Here is a 22,653-nt window from a genome sequence, read left to right on the forward strand (position 1 = left end):
ATCTGCTGAATTTTCCAAATTGTATCAGAGTAAATATGTTTGACCTTCTGTTATTTTAAAAGCTACTCAGGATTTTATCTGGTTAGTGCTAGAGGTGAATCTAGATGGATAAGAACATCTTGGCAGAAAGGATACCTTTACTGAATCGTTTTGAATGATTTTATACATTCAATATCTTTCCGGCGGTTTAAATGATGTCATGCTCTACAAGTGAATTACTATCAGTTGTCCAAGCTTTATACCTCTCTAATTCACTGGGGCAGTGACAAGTGCAATAACATAGTAATAGCCAGCAATCAAGTTGCTATGGACCATTACTTTTCCTTACAATCTTCCATGCTACAATCACACAGCTCTAGGCAACTTATTTCCTACCCATTAAGAAACTTTGGAAAATGCGTCTTTTCTGAAACAGCAAGTGGAGAAAGAGTTCAGTAGCAGTCACAACTACATTAAAATTTATATAACACTTATATGCTGAATGAAACTCAACCCGAGGTACAGAACTTTTGAGTTAATCAGCTAAAGGTGCTCAGCAGCATCAACATCCTCCTGATTTCACAGTGCCACAGAAGAGTAAAAACTGATAAAACTTCAAGCAACACCCCTCTTATTACTTGGACCCCCTACAGACATTAATGGAATTACTGACGATGGTGCTAAATTCACACTGCAGCTAATCAGGGCAGCTAAAGGCCACAGCAAGGTGCTGCTCTTAGGAAAGCAACATGGCCTGGGAAAGAGCATGAGGCAAAACATAAATAAATGAGAGCAGAATTCTGTTGACTACGTCAGGAGCTTGAGGCCTGCTGAAGGCATCATGGTTTCACCCCTCTATCTCAACTACTACCCTGAAAGTAAGAAACTGAAATTCAGCTCAATACAAAGGAGTCTTATACCATGTGCGCATGCCAGTTTTCTTTAATACAAATGTCTCATTGGTTAATTCTAGTAGCACTGTGTAGCTTTTGTTTTTATAAAGAGAACCAGCTCTAGAGAAAAACCCCGTCAGATAAATAATTTCAGATGTGTAAGCTGGGCTAAGCAGCATATGAGAATAAGTTTCAAAAAATATATTGGATCCAAATTTATTGAAATAGAAGATGCAAATAAAGCACAAAAAATAAAGTAGAAAAAAATTAGAACAGCATTTTAACCTAGACTCAAGCAGAGAATAAAAAAATAGATGAATGAGTAGTTAATGCATACAAAAAGCTAAGTGCAAGTAGTATTATTTTTAATCTAAAAGAGGAAAATATCTTTTTTTTTCTTTTTTTTCTTTTTTTTTTAAAAAAAAGAACTCGCACATCTGTAAGGGAACAGTAAATGTTTCAAGGCTAAAGCACTGCACAAACGCATTAATCCAATAAGTACAGAGGACACACAGGCTATCTGCTGAGCCATGCGTGAGCTAATAACTCCAGCTGTCAAGACTGCCCTATTAAATGATAACAAAAAGCACCTAGTAAGAGATGGTGAAAAATTAATTAACCGGAGAAATAGCAAGCGAAATAAAACATAGCAGCCAAACACTTCCCCGTTCACACGTACATAATGAAGTTTTCTCCTTGTTCAAAAAGCAGAAATGTAGTGTTAAGCAAACAAAATTACACCATTCCTTTAAATCGAGTTAACTCTGTAAGCTATCAAATACCTGTGGTTCCAGCTGAAATGAAAAGGGACTCAATACAAGCTGGCTCTTAGCAGGGAAATCCTCTTTGTCAAATAACCAACATAAAGAAAACTCTTGTGTTAACAATTTTCCGAACAGGGATGTTAAGCTCTACTTTCCAATTTCCCTTTTGGTCCAGAGACAGCTGTTCCTACAGCCTTTTCCATGCACACTCCCAGCCTGCCCATGTTTGCAGGGCTGCACGAACATAACACCACATCTTCCGCATCAGAGTGCAGGCATCCCCCAACAAAGGTACTAAGGTGAGAAACTGGTCCTCAGAAAAGCACTGCACCCTTCTGCAAGGAATAAGATGAACTACTCAGTGATTCCTTTCAAGTGCCCTATTCCCTACTTCTCCTCAATCCCTTTTCCAACTTTTCACAAACAGTCAAAAAATGGCATGGCATGGCAACGGAAGTTATTGAATGACACACCTCTGATTTGGTATGGCATAAATGGAATCATTCAGGACTTATTAAAATAGAAGGCATCAGTTTGGAGCAATTCAAAGACTCAGTGTAAACGGCAAAAAAAACCCTAAGTTTTCCAACTTCTCCATTCTACAATACCACCCTACCAGGTAACAAACTTCCTTGTTATTTGATAGAGGAAAAATACTCAAGCTACTGGTAAACCCCACTCAGAGCTCTTACTGTGCTGCAGAAAAACAAGACAATCTTCTGAAGTCTACAACTTGGATAAGTTTGCAAAGATTGTGGCAAAAACTACCATGTTTTCAGTATCAGCAGCATCTCACCTCTCAGTACTGACTTGAGGTTCAACTTTGCTTGCCGATGCAAGTCCTCCACACAAGGTGGTCTTGAAGAAGGCAGGAACACATTTTCCTGCTGATGCCACGGAGCAGTGTAATGGACGGTCCATCTGCTCTCTTCGTCTAAGTTGGAAACAGCTGCAGACAGAGAGAAAAAGAAGTAAGTGCTACTGCAGACAGGTCTATCATGTAACCCCATACACATGTTTTGCCACACATCATCTTGAAATTGAGAAGACCGTTTATCACCACAGTCCTATCAAAACATTCTTTAGACCCTTATTTCCTTAACAGTCAAAAGACCTCTCACTTCTGGAATTATAAATGGCTTAGGCTGGAAGGGATCTTAAATCCCCTCCAGTTCCAAGCCCCCATCCACCCACCAGCTCAGGCTGTTCAGGACCCCATCCAACCTGGACTTAAACACCGCTGGGAACGGGGCAGCCACAATTTCTCTGGGCAACCTGTTCTATTGCCTCATCACCCTATGAGTAAAGAACATCTTCCTAACAGCTAACAAATTTCCCCTGTTTTAGTGTAAAGCCATTCCTCCTCATCCTATCATTATTAGAACAAGTAGAAAGTCAGCCCCTTCCTTCTTATAAACTCCCTTCAAGTACTGGAAAGCTGCAATGAGCCTTCTCTTCCCCAAGCTAAACAAGTCCGGGTACCTCAACCTTCTTTCATAGGAGAGGTAAATGTAGTCTCTTGAGGGCGTGAAGGAAACACCCTTACATACTTTTGTTTTTTCACTTGCTGATGCATTTATTGTGGACCTGTGAGACTATTTTTCTGCCCACAAACTCCCAGTCACTGCAAATGAAATCAGTTTCCTTGTCCTTGATCCTACTAGGAGCCTCCTCCAGCTCAAGGGTGACCCTGAAAATGTGACAGCCACCATGAGAGATTACGACAGGTTCATTTGTATTGTGAAATAACCTCCTCTGATCTCACACAAATCAGGAACTCAAATTCAACGGAAGTCAACAAACCAGCTTCTTTACATTTCCATGAGTGAAAAGTAGGCTTGGACAACAGCAACTCAATAGGCAAACACTGCTCAGAGCACAGCAGCAATGAGTAGGGATGGCATCAGTCACCTCTTCCCAACCAGCACATCTATGAAAACACCACAATGACATTGCTCGGGTTCAAAGTTCCCTACAGACCTCCAGTAACAAATCAGCCATAGTGTATAAGTCTAAGATTTGTTTATCATTTATCTTTCCTGAGAAAGAGCCATTACCTTTTGTTTAAAGTTTATCATCAATAAAAACTTTTACAGTTGAATGGTCTTGTCCCTCTACCCCTTAATAAGAGGAAAAGGGCACTTGGGGGTCATATTTTACAATCCCCCAGGCACTGTTTGGCCTTCAGCCAGCATGCTGCATATCCTTGCTTTTAGCTCTCTGAAGCAGGAAAAAAACCAAACCACTACAGCTGCGGCTCCTTCAAAGCACCTGCTCTGCTGGCTCAGCCCTATGGCACTGGCTTGCTAGCAGCCCCACATCCTCCCTTGCTCTGCTGGCTGCCTGCAGCACCCACCAGCGATGTTCCTGCAGTGTGCAGAAGCTGGGAAGAAATAGGAGCCACAGTCTACCGGTGTCTGAGAAATGGCTCTGCCTCTAATGCAGTGCATCTGCCGGGATGAGCTTGGATGCAAGTAATCTGGGCTTATTAGAGATCATAAGCTATGCCTTAAACTTCAAAACCTATCTAAAACACAATGCTGCTTTGTCCTAAAAGGATCTGGGGAGCAAGAAAGTCCTTAAAAAAAAAAGGAAGAAAAAAAAAAAAAAAGCGTGGAAATTCATTTAAGATTAGTGTCAGAGCTCAGAAAGTTTCTGAAGAATGGTTCTTCGTCAGTCCATCCACAGGACAGCCTGATCCCACACCCCGCCCATCCCTCAGCACTGGGTGCAGGTGTCCTTGTAACCAGAGGGCACATCTATCGCCACCCACCCAGACACCACCCCTTCCCTTACTGCGGCGCCCGACCCTGCCCTAGGGCAGGTAGCAGGTTTACTCAGCACCCTGCCATATAATCATGGACTCATCGCGGTTGAGACAGGCCTTCAAGATCACCCAGTCCAACCACAGACTGACGTACCCATTCCAGACTGTGGGAGGAGGGAGGGGGGCAGCCAGGCCTGCCACACCAAAACTCACGGCTCCTGCTCACCGCAAGTGCCCAATAAACCCGCTGCACAGAAACGCAGAGTATGTTCCCAAACTATGCTCCCTCGTGCAATTCGTACACCTTCAGGAATTAAATTAAATAAAGAACTGCAATTCACCTGAAATCCATCCTGTCGCTAGGTCAGGTGTTAAAGATGTTCCCAGCAGAAGCAGCGGGGCAGTGCAGGGCACGTGGGAAACTGCCCCAAACATTCCTCCCCACAGCCTGCACTCACGAGAACCCCCTGCGAGTCTGGCTGCTGCCCCACCACAAAGAGCTTTAACGGGAGCTGACCCAGAAGCCCTATAAGCAGACATCCTATAAGGCTGCCTCTACACATACCAAAGTATTCAACAAAGTGGCATAAATCACAACACAGCACAGAAGCCAGAGCCGCACTCTCCTGCGAGGCTCTGCTACTCCCCACGAGGACCGCCAGCACGCACAGCTACTTACTCTTTTTCTTGAAAAGTTTCATGAGAGATTTAAGCTTTGTGTTGATGAAAACCACCATTTTCAAGGTGTTTTGCTGCGATCTCGGAGCTTAAAACCAATAAGAAACCGGAGCTGCAGAAAGGTGACTGGTTTCCGGACGGATCCTGGTGAAACCGCACCGATTTCTCCTCTTCAGAGTTCTCCCTCCTCCCTTTTTTCCCCCACTAAATCCCAACTTTAGATATGTCTGGATCTAAACGCACGGAACCACTTCCAATCCTTCAGCCTCAAAGCCTCCTCATCAAGTGCAATCCCGTGGGCTGGCGACAGCCACTTTCCATATGCAAAACGGGGGAGGGGAGGAAAGTTAATTATTATTCACAACCAAAAAAAAAAAAAAAAAAAAAAATCGGCTTTGGGGCTCACTGCGCGCTCCTCATCCTCTCTAAGTTGGGTGGCTACGGAAAAGAAGGGTTTGGGAGGCGACCCTTTGCTGCCCACAGCTGCGGCGGCCATGCCCGGTGTGCCCAGGGGAGGGAGCGGGGCTGGGGGCGGCGGGGAGGGGCCGGGCGGAGCGGCCGCTCCGCCCGGTCCCTCCCCGCCACCCCCGGCCCAAGGCTTTTATTTTTTGCATCAATGTGCTCAGCAGGGCGTGCCCTTCGCACAATGTTAAGGCTCGAGGAGCGAGCCCTCCATCACAATGTAAGCTGCCTCGCGTTAACAATGGGAAGGGTTTTTCCTCAGGGAGAAGAAAACAGCCGGCAGCGGGGGTCTGGAGCTGGCCCCGAAGCCGCAGCAGGACACACAGCCTCTGCAGCGTGAAAAGCAGATGCTCTTCAAGAACTCAATCCAAGCTTCCCCATATCCCCGATATTCAGTACCACTCAGCAAATAACACAAAGTGCCTCCACTGGCATCTGAAACCCAGTGGTGTTAAGAGCATTTCCCCAGTTCCATAGAATGTGTACTCACAACATGGGTTTGATAGATGAACTGCCATAAGCAGTAGGACCTTCCAGCTGCTCCCACAGACTGGCTCACTGTGGCATGGTGCCTTTACGTTGCTAGATTTCCATCATACAACTTACACAAAAACTGCTCGTGACATCAAAACCCCGATAACAAGATGGCTATCCATTCATATATTACCTTGCTTCACACATCAAAGACTTGAAACTGTCAGCTCCCTTTGCGCAAATGCTCAGTAAATCTTTTCTTCACTTGTAGACTTCATCCTAAATGAAGCAGGTGCTGCCTCTCAGGATGAAGCACTGGAATAGGCTCCTCAGGGAGGTAGTTGAGTCACCATCCCTGAATGCGTTCAAAAACCATTTGGATGTGGTGCTCAGGGACATGATTGAGCAGAGGGTTATTAGAATTAGGATAGCATGGTCAGGTTGTGGTTGGACTTGATAATCTTTCCAACCTTGAGCAATTCTATGATTCTATGAACTCTTGTAGATATCCCTGTTCACAGAATCACTCAGGTTGAAAAAGACCTTAAAGATCAAGTCCAACCATGACCTAACCATACTACCCTAACTAGCCTCCACTAAATCATGTCCCCGTAGTCTTGTAAGCATCCAGCTTTTGGAACAGGTCCAAAACTATCACTGCAGAGGGGTTGGATTAAGTAACCTTTAAGGATACTTTCCACGGAATCACAGAATCGTTTGAGTTGAACTTAAACCATCTATGTTACATGATAGAAACTGAATTGATCGAGTCCATGGTAAGCTGGTGGGGTCTTGGCAATCACTTCTTTTAAGGATTTTGGTAATGTTAAAGCAGTTAACACCTGACAAAGCAAGTTGTTTTCTTCTCTGGAATCACACAATACTATCTCCCTTAGCATTTTACCATTACCCAGTCATCATTAAACCCATCTGAGATGCACTCTCACTGGACACATCATGAAGGTGGGTCCAGAATGCCTCCGTTCGCATCTCCAGTAGCACTGCCATGCAGTGACACACCTGGAAGGTGAGGACTCTTTTCCTAATGTGGCATTGATCTTTTGGGGGATGTAGTGTCTCTAAGTTGGAAGAAGTACTACAGTCCATTTGCACAGGAAAAGGCAAACATTGCAAGTGTGGGAGATTGTGCTTCTGGAAGTGACACAGCTTGTCTCCGGGGCCTTTATGCATTTCTCAGAGGTTTCCAAGTCCCATGGATGGGCTTCATCCCCATTTCAGGCTCAGGTCCCTGTGTATTGACATGTTTTAAGGCTACTTTGGACAGTTGTGGAAACTCTCTTTTCACCATGGGCTTGTCCAAGTTGAGGGTTGCTCTGGATCATCCCCTACCCAGAAGTATTCTGAAAACAAGCACTTAATGGCAGTCATCAAGCCCTGATCTCCAGACAAAGTTATTCAAAACCAGTAAGAGACACAGGATGTTGTCTCCCTTTCCTCTTCCCTCCATCTTCCCTGTGGCCAATGCTGGTCAAGTGGCCAACCATCAGAAATTTGTACCAGGAGGTGATTCCTCAAGAGAAATACCAGTTGGTGCTGGCACTCACATCTTTCAGCTTGCCTTGGGTAAACAATCATCAAAAACTCTTCTCCACTGGACGCAAATCCAGTGGCTTCCATGAAGTTCAGCATGTTGTCTCAATGCAACCCTTTCAAAAAACTTCATGGCATAACAGTTGGCTCTCGTGACAGTTCTCTCAGAGCACAAAGCATGCACTAAGTGGGCTTCTGTATGAGACTGTCAAAGAAAACGTACATTGCCAACCCAACAGAAGAAATCAGATACGCACAAGCAAAACAAAACAACAATTAAACCACCCTGGCAGAAAAACTGTTACAGTTTGTTCTGGTGGGATAAAGCCAGCCCCAGCAGCAGGTGTACACATGCTGTACTACCAGTTCTTTACAAGCAGTGACTCACCGGCTGCTGGCACACCTGCTAGCTCACCTTGGGCTAGTTAATGTTTACCTGCCACCTCCCTTCCCATATCCTCAGAAAAATGGTGACGCTCATTTGCCATCTCACATGGATACAAGCACACGCAACACAGAAAGTTTGCTGGAAGATTCCAGCAAATGCTAACTCTGCAGGCATCATTTAGTTTAGAAGTTTGGCCTAGAAGAAGCTCCATCCTAATAAACAAGTCAGAGACCAAGGAAAAGATAATAGGAGAAGCAAAATTTGAAGCTGCTTCAAATCATGAACACACTGTCATTGGCAAAACTTTGTTTTTGGTTCACGTATAGCAGTTTTCAAGCCCCGATCAGCTGAACTGTGCTTCCTTTTCTTCTACCAAAATGATTTTTATTGGTTTTGCATTTAAGCCTCACTTATAGTAAAGACCATCAATGTCCTCGATAGGCATATGAGAACTGATGAGTGTCTGCAGGGATTGCCTGAAACATCACAGCTCCCCACCCTCTGCCTCTCTCCCCTCTTTGGAGGGAGGTTTCCAGCTGACCTGTTCCATGGCAGCCATCTGGGACTGCCACCCCTTGACATTCCCAGCAACACAAAACATTAGCAACCAAGAAACAATCTGTACATATGCAGCTTCCACAGAAACATTTCACACCACCCACCAGGGCCTGGAAGAGAGAGATCTGGCCCCTGCCCTATTTGTAACTCAATACTCTGCACCTTGCACCACTGCACCTGATGTGCTGAGGAAGCTGAGAAATGTTGCCACTACTTTTTTTAAGAAGAGATGAGCCCAACAGATACGAAATTCATGAAATAACACTACCAGACAGATGTATCACCATCTCAAACTGTAAGCTGTTAGCCTTAGAAATTTATTCAGGCAACAGAAAAATCCTCCATTAAAGAAATGTGTAGCATCAATGATGTTTTAGACAGGGGAATAAAGTAAGAATGTGCAACTGAGCTGGCAACTGCATGTGAGAGCTGTTCCACTGCGTCTGTTCACAATAACCAAAGGGGAAAGATAAAATGCTACTAAGCAGAAGTGCTCTAAACAGCAAGATAAGCTTGCAGCAAATTCCCATCATACTGATCTGGCAGCACGCAAGGAACACTGCTGGTAAAGCCACTGTCACTGTGTTCCTGCAGGGCTGGGCCAGATGCTCAGGACTGCTCCCCATCACCTTGTCTGTCCCTCCACACAGCTACAGGTGCCAGGGCAAGCAGCTGCTAGACTGAGCCAGCACCTAGCACAGCCCTTCCACCAGCTCGCTGAGTGAGCCTGAGCCAAGATTAAGCACTTCCTACAGGTTACAAGGCTCTGTCTGGTTCCAGATTAACACCAAGTCACCCTAAAAACCATTACTTGACTTCTACTTGAGAGCGCTGTGATCAGGAGAAGTAAGAAGCCTGTAATAAGAAATGCTGAATGTAGCTTTGCCCAAACTTTACTCCTGCTCTGGCCACCTTCACCCATGTCATCATTTGTTTTTTAGGCCCCTTCAGACCACAGGAATCAATAATTTATGATTGTAAGGGCTTTTTCCCCTCCTTTCAGAGCCAGTCGTGTCTGGCCATCTCCCGGCACTTTTCAGGAGAACAAAAGTGTTCCCCCAGAGGCCATCCGCCCAACCCAGGCAGGGGCATCAGCCACCCTCCTCTCCCCAACTCACAATGGCCTCTTTCAAGGCACCCTCGGCCTCGTGAAGCACGATACTTCCCCAGCCAGCAAGAAATCGCCATTCATCGACTCATCGGGAGGAAGAGGAGGACAGGAATGCAAAGCGAGAGAGAACAAAGGAGGAGGAGTATTTCACCCCAAAGCAGCCACAAGGGACGAGAGGGACTCGTGGCCCAGTGAATCACAGAATCATTAAAGTTGAAAAAGACCACTAACGTCTAAGATGTGCAAACATCGAAGTCGCAGGGAGGAGCCGAGTGTCTCCATGCAGGCAACAACGGGAAGGTATTGCCCTGAAGGGAGCCCCCCCCCCATTTGTTCATCCAACGAGGGCTGCCCGGGGAAGGCGAGACAGAGAAGCAGCATAGCCTAAGCCGGGGAGGACAGAAAAGCAACAGACTGATTGATCTGATGATCCTATTTAGGTCACAGCACAATAAAGCTAATTCATTCCTTTTACAATTCAAAACATCTTGCCACAGATCCTCTGTCATGCAAACACATCACCAGAGTGAAAAAGGAGAATTCTGGCAGAGCTGCATGAAGACAAAAGAGAAACTTCTTGTGGTTAGAGCATCTCCCGACACTGTATCTGCAGACAGGAGCACAGATAACGGTAGTGAATGTGCGATTTTGTTCAGTGTCTTTGTTTTGAAGTGCAGGGCACAATCCTCTTTCCTTTGGCCATTCCTGAGCTAAGACAACATCAGCTCCCAGAGGAGTACTTCGCTCACTCTCCATAGGAACACTCCTTTAAAATTTCATCGGAAAGTATTCTGATTTTAAATTCCAAACCCACCTTAACGCTCATCAAGAACTGAGCAAAAGTGACTCCAGCAAGTAAACTCATCTTTACAAAATCTCATCTTTACAAAATCTCGACTTTTATTTTCTCTAGAAATGCATAGTAAAGATACTTCTCTGAGTAAGTGATGGAAAAAACATCATCACCACGTGAAACCAACAAAACCAGACTGCACAAACTTCTGCCCTGTGCGTCTCCTGGTTGGTCTGTAATTCCATCTTCACCAGCTGCACACTTGTGGACCCACACTAATATCCAACAGATTTCTTAAATTAATCTCAGTCTGCATTCTCTTTAGGAGTGTCCCAAAGGGGATACACTCCCCACTCATTTCACTTATTTAAAGTCACAGAAAAAATTCTTGCAGCATACCTCAATCCTCCCTCCCAACATTGCACTTTGCAACATATGTAGTTATATATGGATTATCCTGGGACAAGGAAATAGCAGATATATATACACACATACTTTTAAGTTCTGAGACACTTATAAAATTAGGCTGGCAAGTCCTTCAGCTTCTTAAGAAGTTTGTATGTACTTAAGAAGTACATGAAAAAACCTAAAATCCTTCCAACCTAGCAGCCTTTGCACAAATGTTAATTCAAAAATCAAGCAGGGCTTGCTCTGTCTCACACAGCAAGTTGAGAAAAGGTTTTGTATTTTAGTTAGAAACTTGCAAAAATTCCCCCAAAAGTGCAGAGAACAAATTTTAAGATGACCTTTGTGTAGTCAGCATCTTCTTAGAAACTCTCAACAAATACTTTAAATTGAAAGGGAAGTCTCACAAATTCATGCTTCTAATTGTTTGCATTTTCAAAATTTGTAATGTGGATAATAAAGATTAAGAGAGGCAGAGATGGAAATACCCTATTCATCATACAAAATCCAGCAAACCTGCCAAAGTGCTGTGTTCGGTCAGCATTCACAGCTGAAGAGCTACTCTTCATTTGCTCACTAGCAAAATGCACCTGGTGGTCTAAGTGATGCTTTTGTGAAAAAGTACCTTACACCAAACATGTTCAGAGTGGACCTGTGGGAACACCAGCTACCAAGGTTTTTAATACCACGGCAATCGTTTCAATAAATAAATACGTGGAGGCATTATTCAAACAGAGGCCTCACTGTCTACTTCACCAAAAGATAATATACAAAAACAAAAAGATAAAAAAACAAAAACAACAAAACAAAACAAAACAAAACAAAAAATTAACAATAACAAAAAAAACCCACAGAGATTCTCTCTACTCCTGAATTAGGCCCACCATTTCTGCCTCCATGACCTTCCAGAAAGGGAAAAGAAAGTGCCCCGCTTTCTCATACAGGACCCCTACTATAGATCTCTACAGTTCTTGTTTTAGAGAAGCTAGTTATTCCTTGCTATGGGCAGAGAATGCCAGAAAACTGAAAAATCAGTAAAGTTTTAACATCAAAGGGTTTAATGTGCAGAAATATCATCGGTTTTCTGGCGTAGAGAACAAGCTTTCAACAAACACCTGTCTTCTCCAGCTCAGCCCTTCTTAAACATACCAGTACCTGGCGTTTAGGAGACAGTAAGACGGTAGCAAAGAAATATCAGTACTTAACTACTGCTAAGCAAAAGACTATGAACAAGCCCTGGCATCTCCAGACAGTTGATAAAACTATTGTGCTTACCAGTGGCTGCGTTTTTTGAACTATTTACAATTATCCAAATTCAACTTTGGGTTACAAATTTGTCTAAAGAATTATTCATTACTTACAGCTTGAACTACTGCAGAATGGGACCTGGACAGCATTTTGCATTGCAAGGTATTAAGAGAGAAGTGACTTGGAAGAGCCAGGTGAGAAACCTTTGAGAGCAGCCCCAGGGCAAGTCCCAGCCTGGAGAGGAGATGATTTGAATGCAAAGGAGAAGGTGGGGCTCAATAACAGTTGATGTGAATAAAGTTTACACCTCAGGAAAACAAATCAATAAAACTAAAGCTTTTTCTCAAAAATATTCTGCAAAATGTATTATGTATGAAGATCCTCTTCCTTATTTTTGTCTTTATGGATTATGATAAAAGCAGGTCTAGCCTATCACATCTTGTATAGACACTGCAATAGAGCACTGAGCAAAATTTGGTCCAAAATGAAGACATTAAAGCATTGTATTCACATTAGCCCCAGAAGTGCTTCTTTTTTCTGTCAGGGCAATTAGCATCCTGCTCCTCTTCTGATTACTTAAGCCCTGACAGGACAAGGAAGTATCACACATGGGAAAAAGCCTGCACTCACCTTCAGCTACTGGGAATAAAGCAGCGTATTTTCTCTGATGCAATGAATTATTTACCCTAAAGATGGCTCCCACCATCTGCCTGCAGACTTGCTCGCACTGTCCCTTGCTCTGGCTGCACCACCAGGCTCACTGTGGCAAACAAAAGTACAGCAGCCCACTGAAGGCAGGTGCTGGAAAAGGCATGAGGGGTCATTCAGCTGGCAGAGGTGGCAAGCTCCCTTTGGAAGTGCTGCCCAATTGCAAGGTTAAATAGGGACAGGTCATAAAGGTGGAGAAAGAGATTTACGTAACTGTCCACGCATTCTGGCAGTGACAAACATGTTCAGGGAGGAGTGTGACACTTTCCCATTCAAAAGCAGCAGAGGGCCTCTGCAGCCCTTTGTGTCAAACCTTCCTGTTCCTAAACTTCTTACTGAAATGCCTGAAAGACAGCTGGCCAGCCTGAGCACTACAGAGGAGTATGAGCAGTCAGTATGGCTCAGATCAGAAATCGAAAGAATGGGGAGACAAGATGTCCAGGAAGAGCAGTGAGTGACCACCGCAGTATCTACACATTTTTCTGCCTTCTCCCAAAGTTCTGTTCCAAACAATGCCTGTTCATATTCCTCTAGCGAGGGGACAAAGCTACCAACTGAGGTGGCTGCCAGCATCTTGAAGAACAGTTTCCAAACAGAAGAGAGGACCTGCAGCCCAACAGCTCCAAGCAATACTCTGGGGGATTCTGCCTTTAAATTAGTAATGCTCAGACCCCTGCATGTCTGCGTGTGCTCAGAAGATGTGCTGAGGCTGATTAAGTACCATTCAGCTGCGGCTACAGAAGTGGCATCATGGGGTTTCAGATTTATTCTCTCCCAATGACTCCAGGTCAGTCGACAAGTGTTATGCTGTTTTTGTAACGGCTGTAGCTGCAAGCACCGCAGGCAATCCAAAATTCAAGCTGTGTATTTCCAATCATGCATCATCCCCACAATCCAGGTCCCATTGCACTGTATTACAGCATCAATTGAGATGTAACTGTGATGAGCCACGTAAAGCATTCCTCTGATGAAAAAGGTAACAGCCTCTGTGTCCCAATTTCTGGGTAGGTACAAGAACATGATTTTTATTGTTTAGTACCACATATTCTTACAATTGATTGGATCCAGACTACTTTTCAATTGCTTGTCATTAATTTCCTAACAGTGCAACCTTTGTGCCTTTACAGTAGAATTTGAATACTGAATTTTTTTTGCACAAGATGTAAATTAAAACAACAAATTGCCTCCTCCTCTTTTTTTTTTTTTTTTTAAATAATCAATCTCTCCCAATTGCAACTCAGAGAGACTTAGGAATGCAAGGAAAGTACCATCTGTTGGTAAAGAGGTGAGACTAAGCTTTTCCTGTAGAAATACTCACTTTACATTACCCAAGCAGACACATTTAAGCAACCAGCAACCTTGAGTCCCCAAATCTGTGCATCACAGAACACAATATGCATGTAACCTGCTTCCAAAGGAGATACGAAGTGTTAGTGAAAAAAATAAATAAAATCAAATATAAAAGTATCTTCTACAACAAAGCAAGTGAAGTTGACCATTTTCCATTTTTTACTATACACTGCTTAGATGGCAGTGTAAAATGAGCTAATACTCAAATAACAAGAGCTGTATACTGGTTCTTTCCTCTAGCACACTGTTTAAACTCCCCCAAAAATAAAGATAGTTGCTGTGTACAAGGGAGAGGAGAGCAGCCCACCACTGCATGCACAGGCTGCCATCTGCAGAACTGATCCCACTCTCTCAGCACCCCAGGACCCACCAGACCATGCTAATACAGTCTGGGGGTGAGAGAGGAGAGGAGTCACTACTTAGGCACTCGTAACCTACATTTTCTGCCTGACAGAACCACTACACACCCTGGAGTCACCACAAGGGAGCATAGAGCAGCTTCTGAAGTCTCACTTTCAGAAGGAACTACATCATTCAACACCCTGCAAGACAAGGTGATGTCAGATAGCAGCAGCAGCCAGCTCATTGCTGTGGGTACTGGGCACAAGTAACCCCACAGCTTCAAGGTTTTTATCTTTTACTCCATCTTAACAAGACGGAAAACACTGCTTTAGGAAGCCCACCTCAGCTCAAAGCTTAACACTGCTAGACAAAGAGACTATGGGTTCGCAATAAAATTCCAAGAAGTACAAGTTTTTGTGCCTTGTCTGGCTCTTTCAGCCCTGCTCCTGTGGCAGACTGTTCCCAGCAGAGTGCGTATCCCCATTGGGACAGACACAGATGGCCTGGCACCTGCAGGCCTGGCTCCAGCAGAGTACCCCATGAATCCAAAGCCAACCTGCACAGTGCTTCCGTGAATACGCAGCTGTCATTCCAAGCATAATCCTTACTCAAACCTCGTTTAAACATAATAATTAAAAATCCCACAAATTTATTCTAAAAATCAGATCCCAATTGCAAACTCCACAGACCCTATCACTCTGAGATTCATCTCCTGATGACTCTACTCTGGTAGTTCCTTTTCTCCTCTTCATGACTAAGTAGCCTTCCCTCCTTTCTAGTGTTTCCCATATGGTTACATGAATGCAGCAATTAATATGCAATTAATAAAATGGTGCGATCAACTGCTTTTGTTCACACAAGCAGCTGCTCTGCATGTTACAACATAATTAGACAAATTAAGACACACAGCTTTTGTCTGCAGCATCACTCACACTTAAATGTCACTAAGCCTATTGGCATTTGGGATTATTTTAAACATGTCTTGGTTTATTAACACTAAAATGTATCACAGAGCCAGATTTATAAGCTGCCAGCTGTGGGGACAGCCAAGTGCAAGACTGCTTCACCTCCAAAATGCTTGCACAAGCCACTCAAGGGTTAAGGGCAGAATAAGGTTCTTACAGAGAATATGGGAGAGGCAGCACACCATGGTACTTCTCCAAAGGGTTGTTACTGAAGATTTTAGATTCCCAATAGTGTGGGGGGTGGGTGGGGGTAGAACAAGGGAAGGGGCACTCTGTGAAGAAGGGATGGCATGGAAAAATAAGGGAGCAGCAATGAAGATTTCTGCTGCAGGAGCACCACAGATGAGCCCAGCAGTGCTGGAGCCCCGATCAACACAGGGCAGGCATGCAGCTGCTCTCAGAACAAGGAGCAGGGGCAGTTGCTGATCTGCAGAGACCTGAGCCTACAGTGCACATCAGAACAAGCAACTCCCAGTGAGATGTGCAAACACACTGTACCTGCCATCCCAAGAGATTTTCACTCTGGTGTTGACACACTGGAACAGGTTTCCCAGGGAGGTTGTGGATGCCCCTGGATGCATTTAAGGCCAGGCTGGACGTGGCTTTAGGTAGCCTGGTCTAGTGGTTGGTGACCCTGCCTGAGGCAGGGGGGTTGAAACTAGATGATCTCTGAGGTCCTTTTCAACCCAGGCCATTCTATGATTCTATGATTAATCAAACGAAGCACTGAGGAGCTTTTTGAGCCCATATTAGCCACCATCTTCAGCCACATCAGCTTCACACGGGACCGTGTCACCCAACAGAAAGGCTGTTATTTAACCAAGACGAGAAATAACTTTCCAGAAATAAACAAGCTCTTTTACTTTGCAAGGTATTCGTGGATTTTTCTGGCCAAATGAACAAAATTTCCAAGAAAACTCAAAGAACACCAAGAAAAAAGGAGAAGAAAAAAAAAAACAACAAAACTTCTTTAAGACATGCATTAAGAATTATATTCAAGTTCCTCCTTCCCTTAGAAACAAACCATCCTTGTTTGTGCTGTGCGTGCCAGCTGCAGGGCACAGGCCTGGAGCACCAGCTGAAGCTGGGCACTGGGCTGGCCAACTACTTGCATCGTGCTTTGTGAGCAGCCACCACGGCCACTCGCTAGCGGAGACTGAGCCCCACTGTCACTTACGACATGGGAGGCCACAAAGACGTGCTCAGTGCTCCGCAAGGCCGGGTTTAGGAGAGACTCAGAGTGATACAGTCTTTGTTTCACAGCACTAAATGAGACAGCAAAGAATGAAGCCTCCCAAGCCACAAGGATTTTGGCATTTTATGAATATGACATCTTTTAATTGGAAAATTTAAATCTCATAGCTGTGGGAACAAAAACTGGGGGGGGGGGGGGAAAAACATAACAAATAGTGAAGAATAAAATACCTGACTTGGTTCAGAACACCTATCAATTTATAAATAGATTTAGTCATTATCCTTTCAAATTCTGTATGGTCTTCCACATAATACACATCATGTAGAAAGGTCTCAGATTCACAGCTAAGACAGAGCTGTTGTCCCTCGAAAGGGTAATGAACGAAAAAGAATAGAGCATTCTTTCATGAGCTACTGGGCAACAAAACATGAAGTTCCAATAACTGAAGTTACTGTTCAACAAACATTAAAAGTAATTCAATACTGCAGTTGGTTCCCCCTCATGCTTGCAGAAGAAGAAAAAAAACCTCCAAAATTCTTACCAAAACATCATTAAAAAAAAAAAAAAAAAAAAAAAAAAAAAAGACTGATGCAACAGTTTAGCTATGTTAGCATAAAATGCCTTTAAATGTAGGAAGTTGGATAAAGCACGTAGCAGAGATGCTGAGCCCAAGAGGCAGGTGATGCTCCGAGCAGGAGGTGGCAGCATTTGGAGGCAGCAGGCTCTGCCAGCAGGTTCTCACCCAGTCCAGATAGCACTGAAAACAGAATCACCTTAGCAGTTCTGCTAGGCCTGGTCAGCCCAAAGCTTCAGATCAGCTTTGCTGCAGGAAAACTAACCATAGACACACAACAGTGCTGGAGTTGTTCCACAGTCATGGATATGCATGAGATGCTGCTAGTCCCTCCACTACTGTAATGTTGTTCTTCCTCCAAGCAGGAAGGCTCTGAGAAGCCATATTCCAGAATTCTGGCTTGTTTCAATCGGGCATTACCTATTTTCAATGAATGCAGCAGTGACAGCAGAGGAACGGCATCACGGACGCAGAAACAAGACTGAGTTGCTAATGCTCAGTCTCCACTTCATGCACCCCCTTACTTGCAATTTTCAGTGGGATCAACTGCTAACAGCTGAACGAAGCCACCAAACCCTAACCTGGTCCTTTGATGGCTGTGGCTGCAGCACCCCAACCTGTACGCACATGTGAAAACTGCCTGATAGCACTGCAGTGCAAAGGAGTACCAAAGACTAAACACTTCTCGATGAGGAAACTGCCCCCAGGCACGGAGCTCAATACTTGGGCTGCAGTTGTGTTTGCAAACGACCCCAATGCTGCCCAGGGCATTTTCTGCCTGTGAAATCTCCACGATGGGGTTCCCATGGAGGCCGTTATCACCAGAGATAATACTGGCCAATGAGCACCTGCTGTGCTTAGCAGCTATCACTTGACCCTTTCCCAGAAAGCACTTCCACTCTGAAACACTTTTGTTCCTTAAAATAAACATTAACAGAGGTTAAAAGCAGCACAGGTCTCCCTATCTCAAAGAGAAGTAGGACCTGTCCAACCAATAACACTTAACTGATGGCTTAATTGCATTTTCATTCTTTTGTCTCCATGGGCTGAGGAGGAACACAAAGAAAGGCAGCCGGTGGGCAGGGCTGGCATCTCGGCACAAGTGTGGGCACTGGTACTGGCACGGCCAAGGCAGAAACAACCAGCTGATCTTACAGTGCACAGTTTGGAGAATTCAGCATTACATACAGAAGTTTCAATGGTCCATAATGCATATAGAATCATAGAATGGTTTAAGTTGGAAGGGACCTCTGAAGATGATCGATCACCAACTCCCACGCTGTAGGCAAGGTTGCCAATCACTAGATCAGGCTGCCCAGGATTGTAGCAGACACCAGTGAAACTCAACCCATGAGAATCTACTATACATTCTTCAATATGTAAAAGTTTATCACTGGGGCACAGAAACTACTTTTAAAAGCTTTGGTAAGTCTCAACTAAACCACTGAACTGCCTATATATGTGCTATATTACAAATCATCCGAACTACAGAAGTAGTTTGCATACCTTCTAAAATAGTCAATAGTACTTAAAAGAATTCTCTCTTCATTAGGAAATCACTGAAGCAATGCCAACAAAATGAATGCACTTGGACAAGGAAAGCAGACACTCCCACTGCATACCTGGGATCTCAATCCCACTATTTAGATGCAAAACAATTTCCTAGGCACTTCTCCACACATCTATTTGTATTATTTAAACTCCGAGGCCACCAAGTTTTCCCAAGAAGAACCTGAAAGGTGCCTTGAAGAGATTCAACTATTTACATGCAAAACCAACTACTTCAGTCTCCAAGCTTTTATAATGAAGTGCAGCAGGAGCTACCAAAGGCCTTCCCCTAGTTGGTATAGCACTGAGGGGGTCATGTCCTGCTCTGCAGCATCACTGGGGTGGCTTCCCAACACCTCTGGGTGCCTCTCTAATAGGTCTCATAGAATACAGAGGCTATGAAATTGTACATGGAGCATAACAGAAAGCAGACGTGCAATTTCACTGATCAGAGTTAGCACTGCGTGGCTAGATTTATCGATCTGGCAGTAATTAGACACTGTCAGATGACCAGCAAAACACTAATGAGGAAAAGAAAATCAACACAGTTGTGAACATATCAATACACTTGGGGGGGGGAAATCTAGTGTAAGAAAGCCAGCCAGCTGGGTTTTTTTTGTTTGTTTTTGTTTTTTTCAGGAAAAAGTTCCTTTATCTTGTGAAATTTTGCCCCCATCACCCTAAAACACTTTTTAGAGCAACCATTCCTTGAACAGCTGGGTGCCTTTGCTTAGGTGGTCAGAAAAAAAAAAAAACAAAGGCAAGCAATAAGGCTAAAAATGAAACATTACCGTTGTCTGTCCTAGGCTCTCTCCTTTTCCCCATCTGTATTTGCTAATGAAACAAGAAACTATACAGATTTGAAAAAGAGAGTCATCACAATTCAGGAATTCTTTCTTCTCACCTTCAGGGAGAAAACAACCTTAGAGACCCAAGGTTATTCAAGCAGGTTTCTTTAAGTACTCATCAGCTATGTTAAAGATCTTTGCCTTTCAGACCTATTTCTTATTTCTCCTGGTCCTTTCATCCACCGATTATTTCTACGGCTTTCAATTAGAGCACCATGTCAACAGCTCCACTCAACTAAACCAGTAATTTTGCTAAGGAGGAGCACTACTGAGCTGAAAGCAAACGCTCAACACCTCTCAGACACAAGCAGAACACATACATGAGGGCAGTACCATGCAGCTCTAACTTTGCTGGCACACCTGTGTATTTACACACATTTTCTGAAGTCAAAATATGTTCTTCTCAGAACAAGATTCTTCCCAATTTCCTCATTCTCTAAAAGAGTAAGAAAAACATGGATGTTTTCCTCACTTGCAGATACATTTTACCTATTTAGTCCTTTAATAATAACCACAGTACCCAACAAAAAGGATCCAAACTTCCTTACTCGGCCAGAAGCTGTCATCCTCCTTTCTCAGCAGCTTCCTCTTGAGGCGCCCAGGCAACTTGGGGTACACATTGCCCATCCTTCCAGCATGTAGTGGGATGAGTTCCTCCTCATCCTCATCCTTGCAGCCCGGCTGCCACTTGCTGCTGCTGAGGCACCCGACCATCGGCTCTGCATGCAGGCAGCGCACATAGGCGATCATTGTGCTGTGCTGCTCTTGAGGATGGTCCCGCTGTCCCCAGTGGCTAATTCAGTGCAACAGGGAGTGGCTCACAACCCGTGAGCAGACACATTCAAAGCACTATGAAGGAGAAGATTTTCTCCTCCTATACTTAAGAGAAAATAAACTATTTCGTTGTGCCCAAACCGTTTTGAGCGAGGTTCTACTATTCCTTAAAACAAACAAACAAACAAACAAAAAAATCAATTGTCTAATGAACAGCTTGCCCTAGCTGCTGGATTCCCGTCCACTGCCCCTGTCTCACAGCACAGAGCCTGAAATTATCAGCTGCACAGAGCTGTGACACTGAGTTGTCTCCCCAGGCTTCTCCCTTCCTGCTCCCACCCAAGCCTGCTGCTCCTCTTAAGCCTTATCCCCGATTATTCACCGCCCTCTGACCAGCAGGTACTGGGGCCATACAGATGGCCACAACCAAGAAGCTTATTTAAAGCTAACGGGCTGTAATCGCTAGGATGCTGACAGGCAGAGAACCACCACTACTGGGGGACGGATCTGCCAAGAGCAGGAGCATTTGCATTCTTCTTGGATGTGACAGCAGAAAAGACATATCGAATAAAATAAATGAAGTATTGCAAGTTCTGTACTTGGATGTTAGCAAGAACACTCCCTTTCAAAGTCAGAGTCATTGTAATCATCAAGCAGCAGGTATCTTTCAGGGTAAGCCACAGCAGCAAGCACAAAATACAAGCAGTTCTCACTTTGTTCTCAGTTAGTACTGCATAAATAAATATATCCCACAACATCTCTAAAGGAGAGGCATTATTCCTATTTAAAGACAAAAACAGTCTCAGTGAGATTTAGGAACCCGCCTACAGAGAGGAAAAGCCAGGATTACAATTGAGGTCCCCTCGGTTCCCTGGCCTCACCCAGAGGCAGCCCTGCTAAGGAAGTTTCCATGCTGGTTTCCACACCAACCCTAATCTCGCATCCTACACACTATCTTCCTTCGGGGCTCAGGAAGCATGCCTTTCCTGGGCTTTGCAGTCAGCCCACAGCTTGCTCAGATCAGGACTGCAAGAAAAACAGCACAGAAAGGCGCACACAAACCCCATATAACCTTTTGTCGTCAGCAGCTTTTCAAAGTTTGATTTTAAAGTTTGATTGTTTGAGAGGCAGCACGAGAGGACATGTGTTTTTACCAAAGGGACAACACTAGTGGTCTACACAAAGTACAGCTAACTAAGCCCAGTTCTGGGTCTACTTCCTTCACTCCTCACAAACGCTATAGTCGCAACCCATACCATTTGTGAAGGGCCCTGGCTCTGCACAGGGACACAAAGAAATGTCAGGAAAGTTAGTTATGTACTTTAAAAAAGACTTTTATTGCTTTGTAGTTGATAGCTAGAATAATACATTCAGACAGAAAAGCCACTGGTTAAGGAAAAAGCAACAGCACGTCAGGTGAGACACAGCTCCTGTGCCTTCCTGACACCACGCACGTCGCCTGCTGCTGCCTGCAGCTCTGTCCCAGCCTGGAAACACTGTGTGCTCATAGATTGCCTGTGGCACCACACCATGTAAAATGCACCACCCAGCAGAAGGCATCTGCAGAACTGAGCCAGCCGTGCTGGCAATGGAGAAGCGAGCAAGAAGCTGCCTATTTTGGTAATTGGGTTTTTTTTGTTGTTTTGTTTTGTTTTGTTTTTCAAATGTTCTGCTACTTTGCAAAATGATCTGAAGAAGTAACTGTCTCTATACGATTTACAGATACCTTATGTGGTTGAATCTCAGCAAACTTGCAAACAGAAGAAAACAGGTCTTTGAATGAAAAGTACCAGAAAACTTTAATGAATAGGGATGAAATAAGCCTTGTCTATAACCTAATACTTTTTGGCAGGCATTTCAAGTGTTGGCACCAGTAGGGATGGACAGGAGTGAACGTACCAACAGGAAAAGCAAGAACTGCCAGCACAGTGGCTCTTCCACATGCATAAAGGGAACCCAAGGGCACCAGCTGAATGCTGGTCACGGGGCATTGAGGCAAAGACAAATACACAAAGCCAAGTAAATTTACTCATCAGACTATGAGAAAGAAACTGTGATGAACACTGTCTGAGTTCAGCTCTCCCATAAACCACACATATCCTTGTGTCCACCAGAATAAATGGGTGTCTAGACAGCCTTCCTAAGGGGGTGAATCTCCATGGGTGCTACTAGCAAACCAGCTCATATATACAATGCACAAGAGCTCCTGAATGGAGCAGTAACTGTAACCTGCAGAGCTGGCACAGTGCTCACTGCCTCACCTCTTCCACCATAGGGG

General features: G+C 44.3%; 1 protein-coding gene across 5 annotated transcripts in view; it reads right to left on the reverse strand.

The window, feature by feature from the left end:
- NHSL1 (NHS like 1) overlaps positions 1 to 22,653 on the reverse strand; it is a 163,761-nt gene that overhangs the window by 45,436 nt on the left and 95,672 nt on the right. For 4 of the 5 annotated variants that reach the window (XM_042878269.1, XM_042878261.1, XM_042878295.1 and 1 more), the window contains exon 2: positions 2,433 to 2,585. In XM_042878269.1, coding sequence (XP_042734203.1) covers positions 2,433 to 2,585 — 153 coding nt within the window. Of the gene's footprint in view, positions 1 to 2,432; positions 2,586 to 20,149; positions 20,353 to 22,653 lie in introns of those variants that run through there. The other variant, XM_042878286.1, reaches the window with a different exon arrangement.

This window comes from Lagopus leucura, unplaced genomic scaffold, assembly GCF_019238085.1.
Source record: "Lagopus leucura isolate 7727_CA_CO unplaced genomic scaffold, USGS_WTPT01 Super-Scaffold_73, whole genome shotgun sequence".
NCBI classification, from domain to species: domain Eukaryota; kingdom Metazoa; phylum Chordata; class Aves; order Galliformes; family Phasianidae; genus Lagopus; species Lagopus leucura.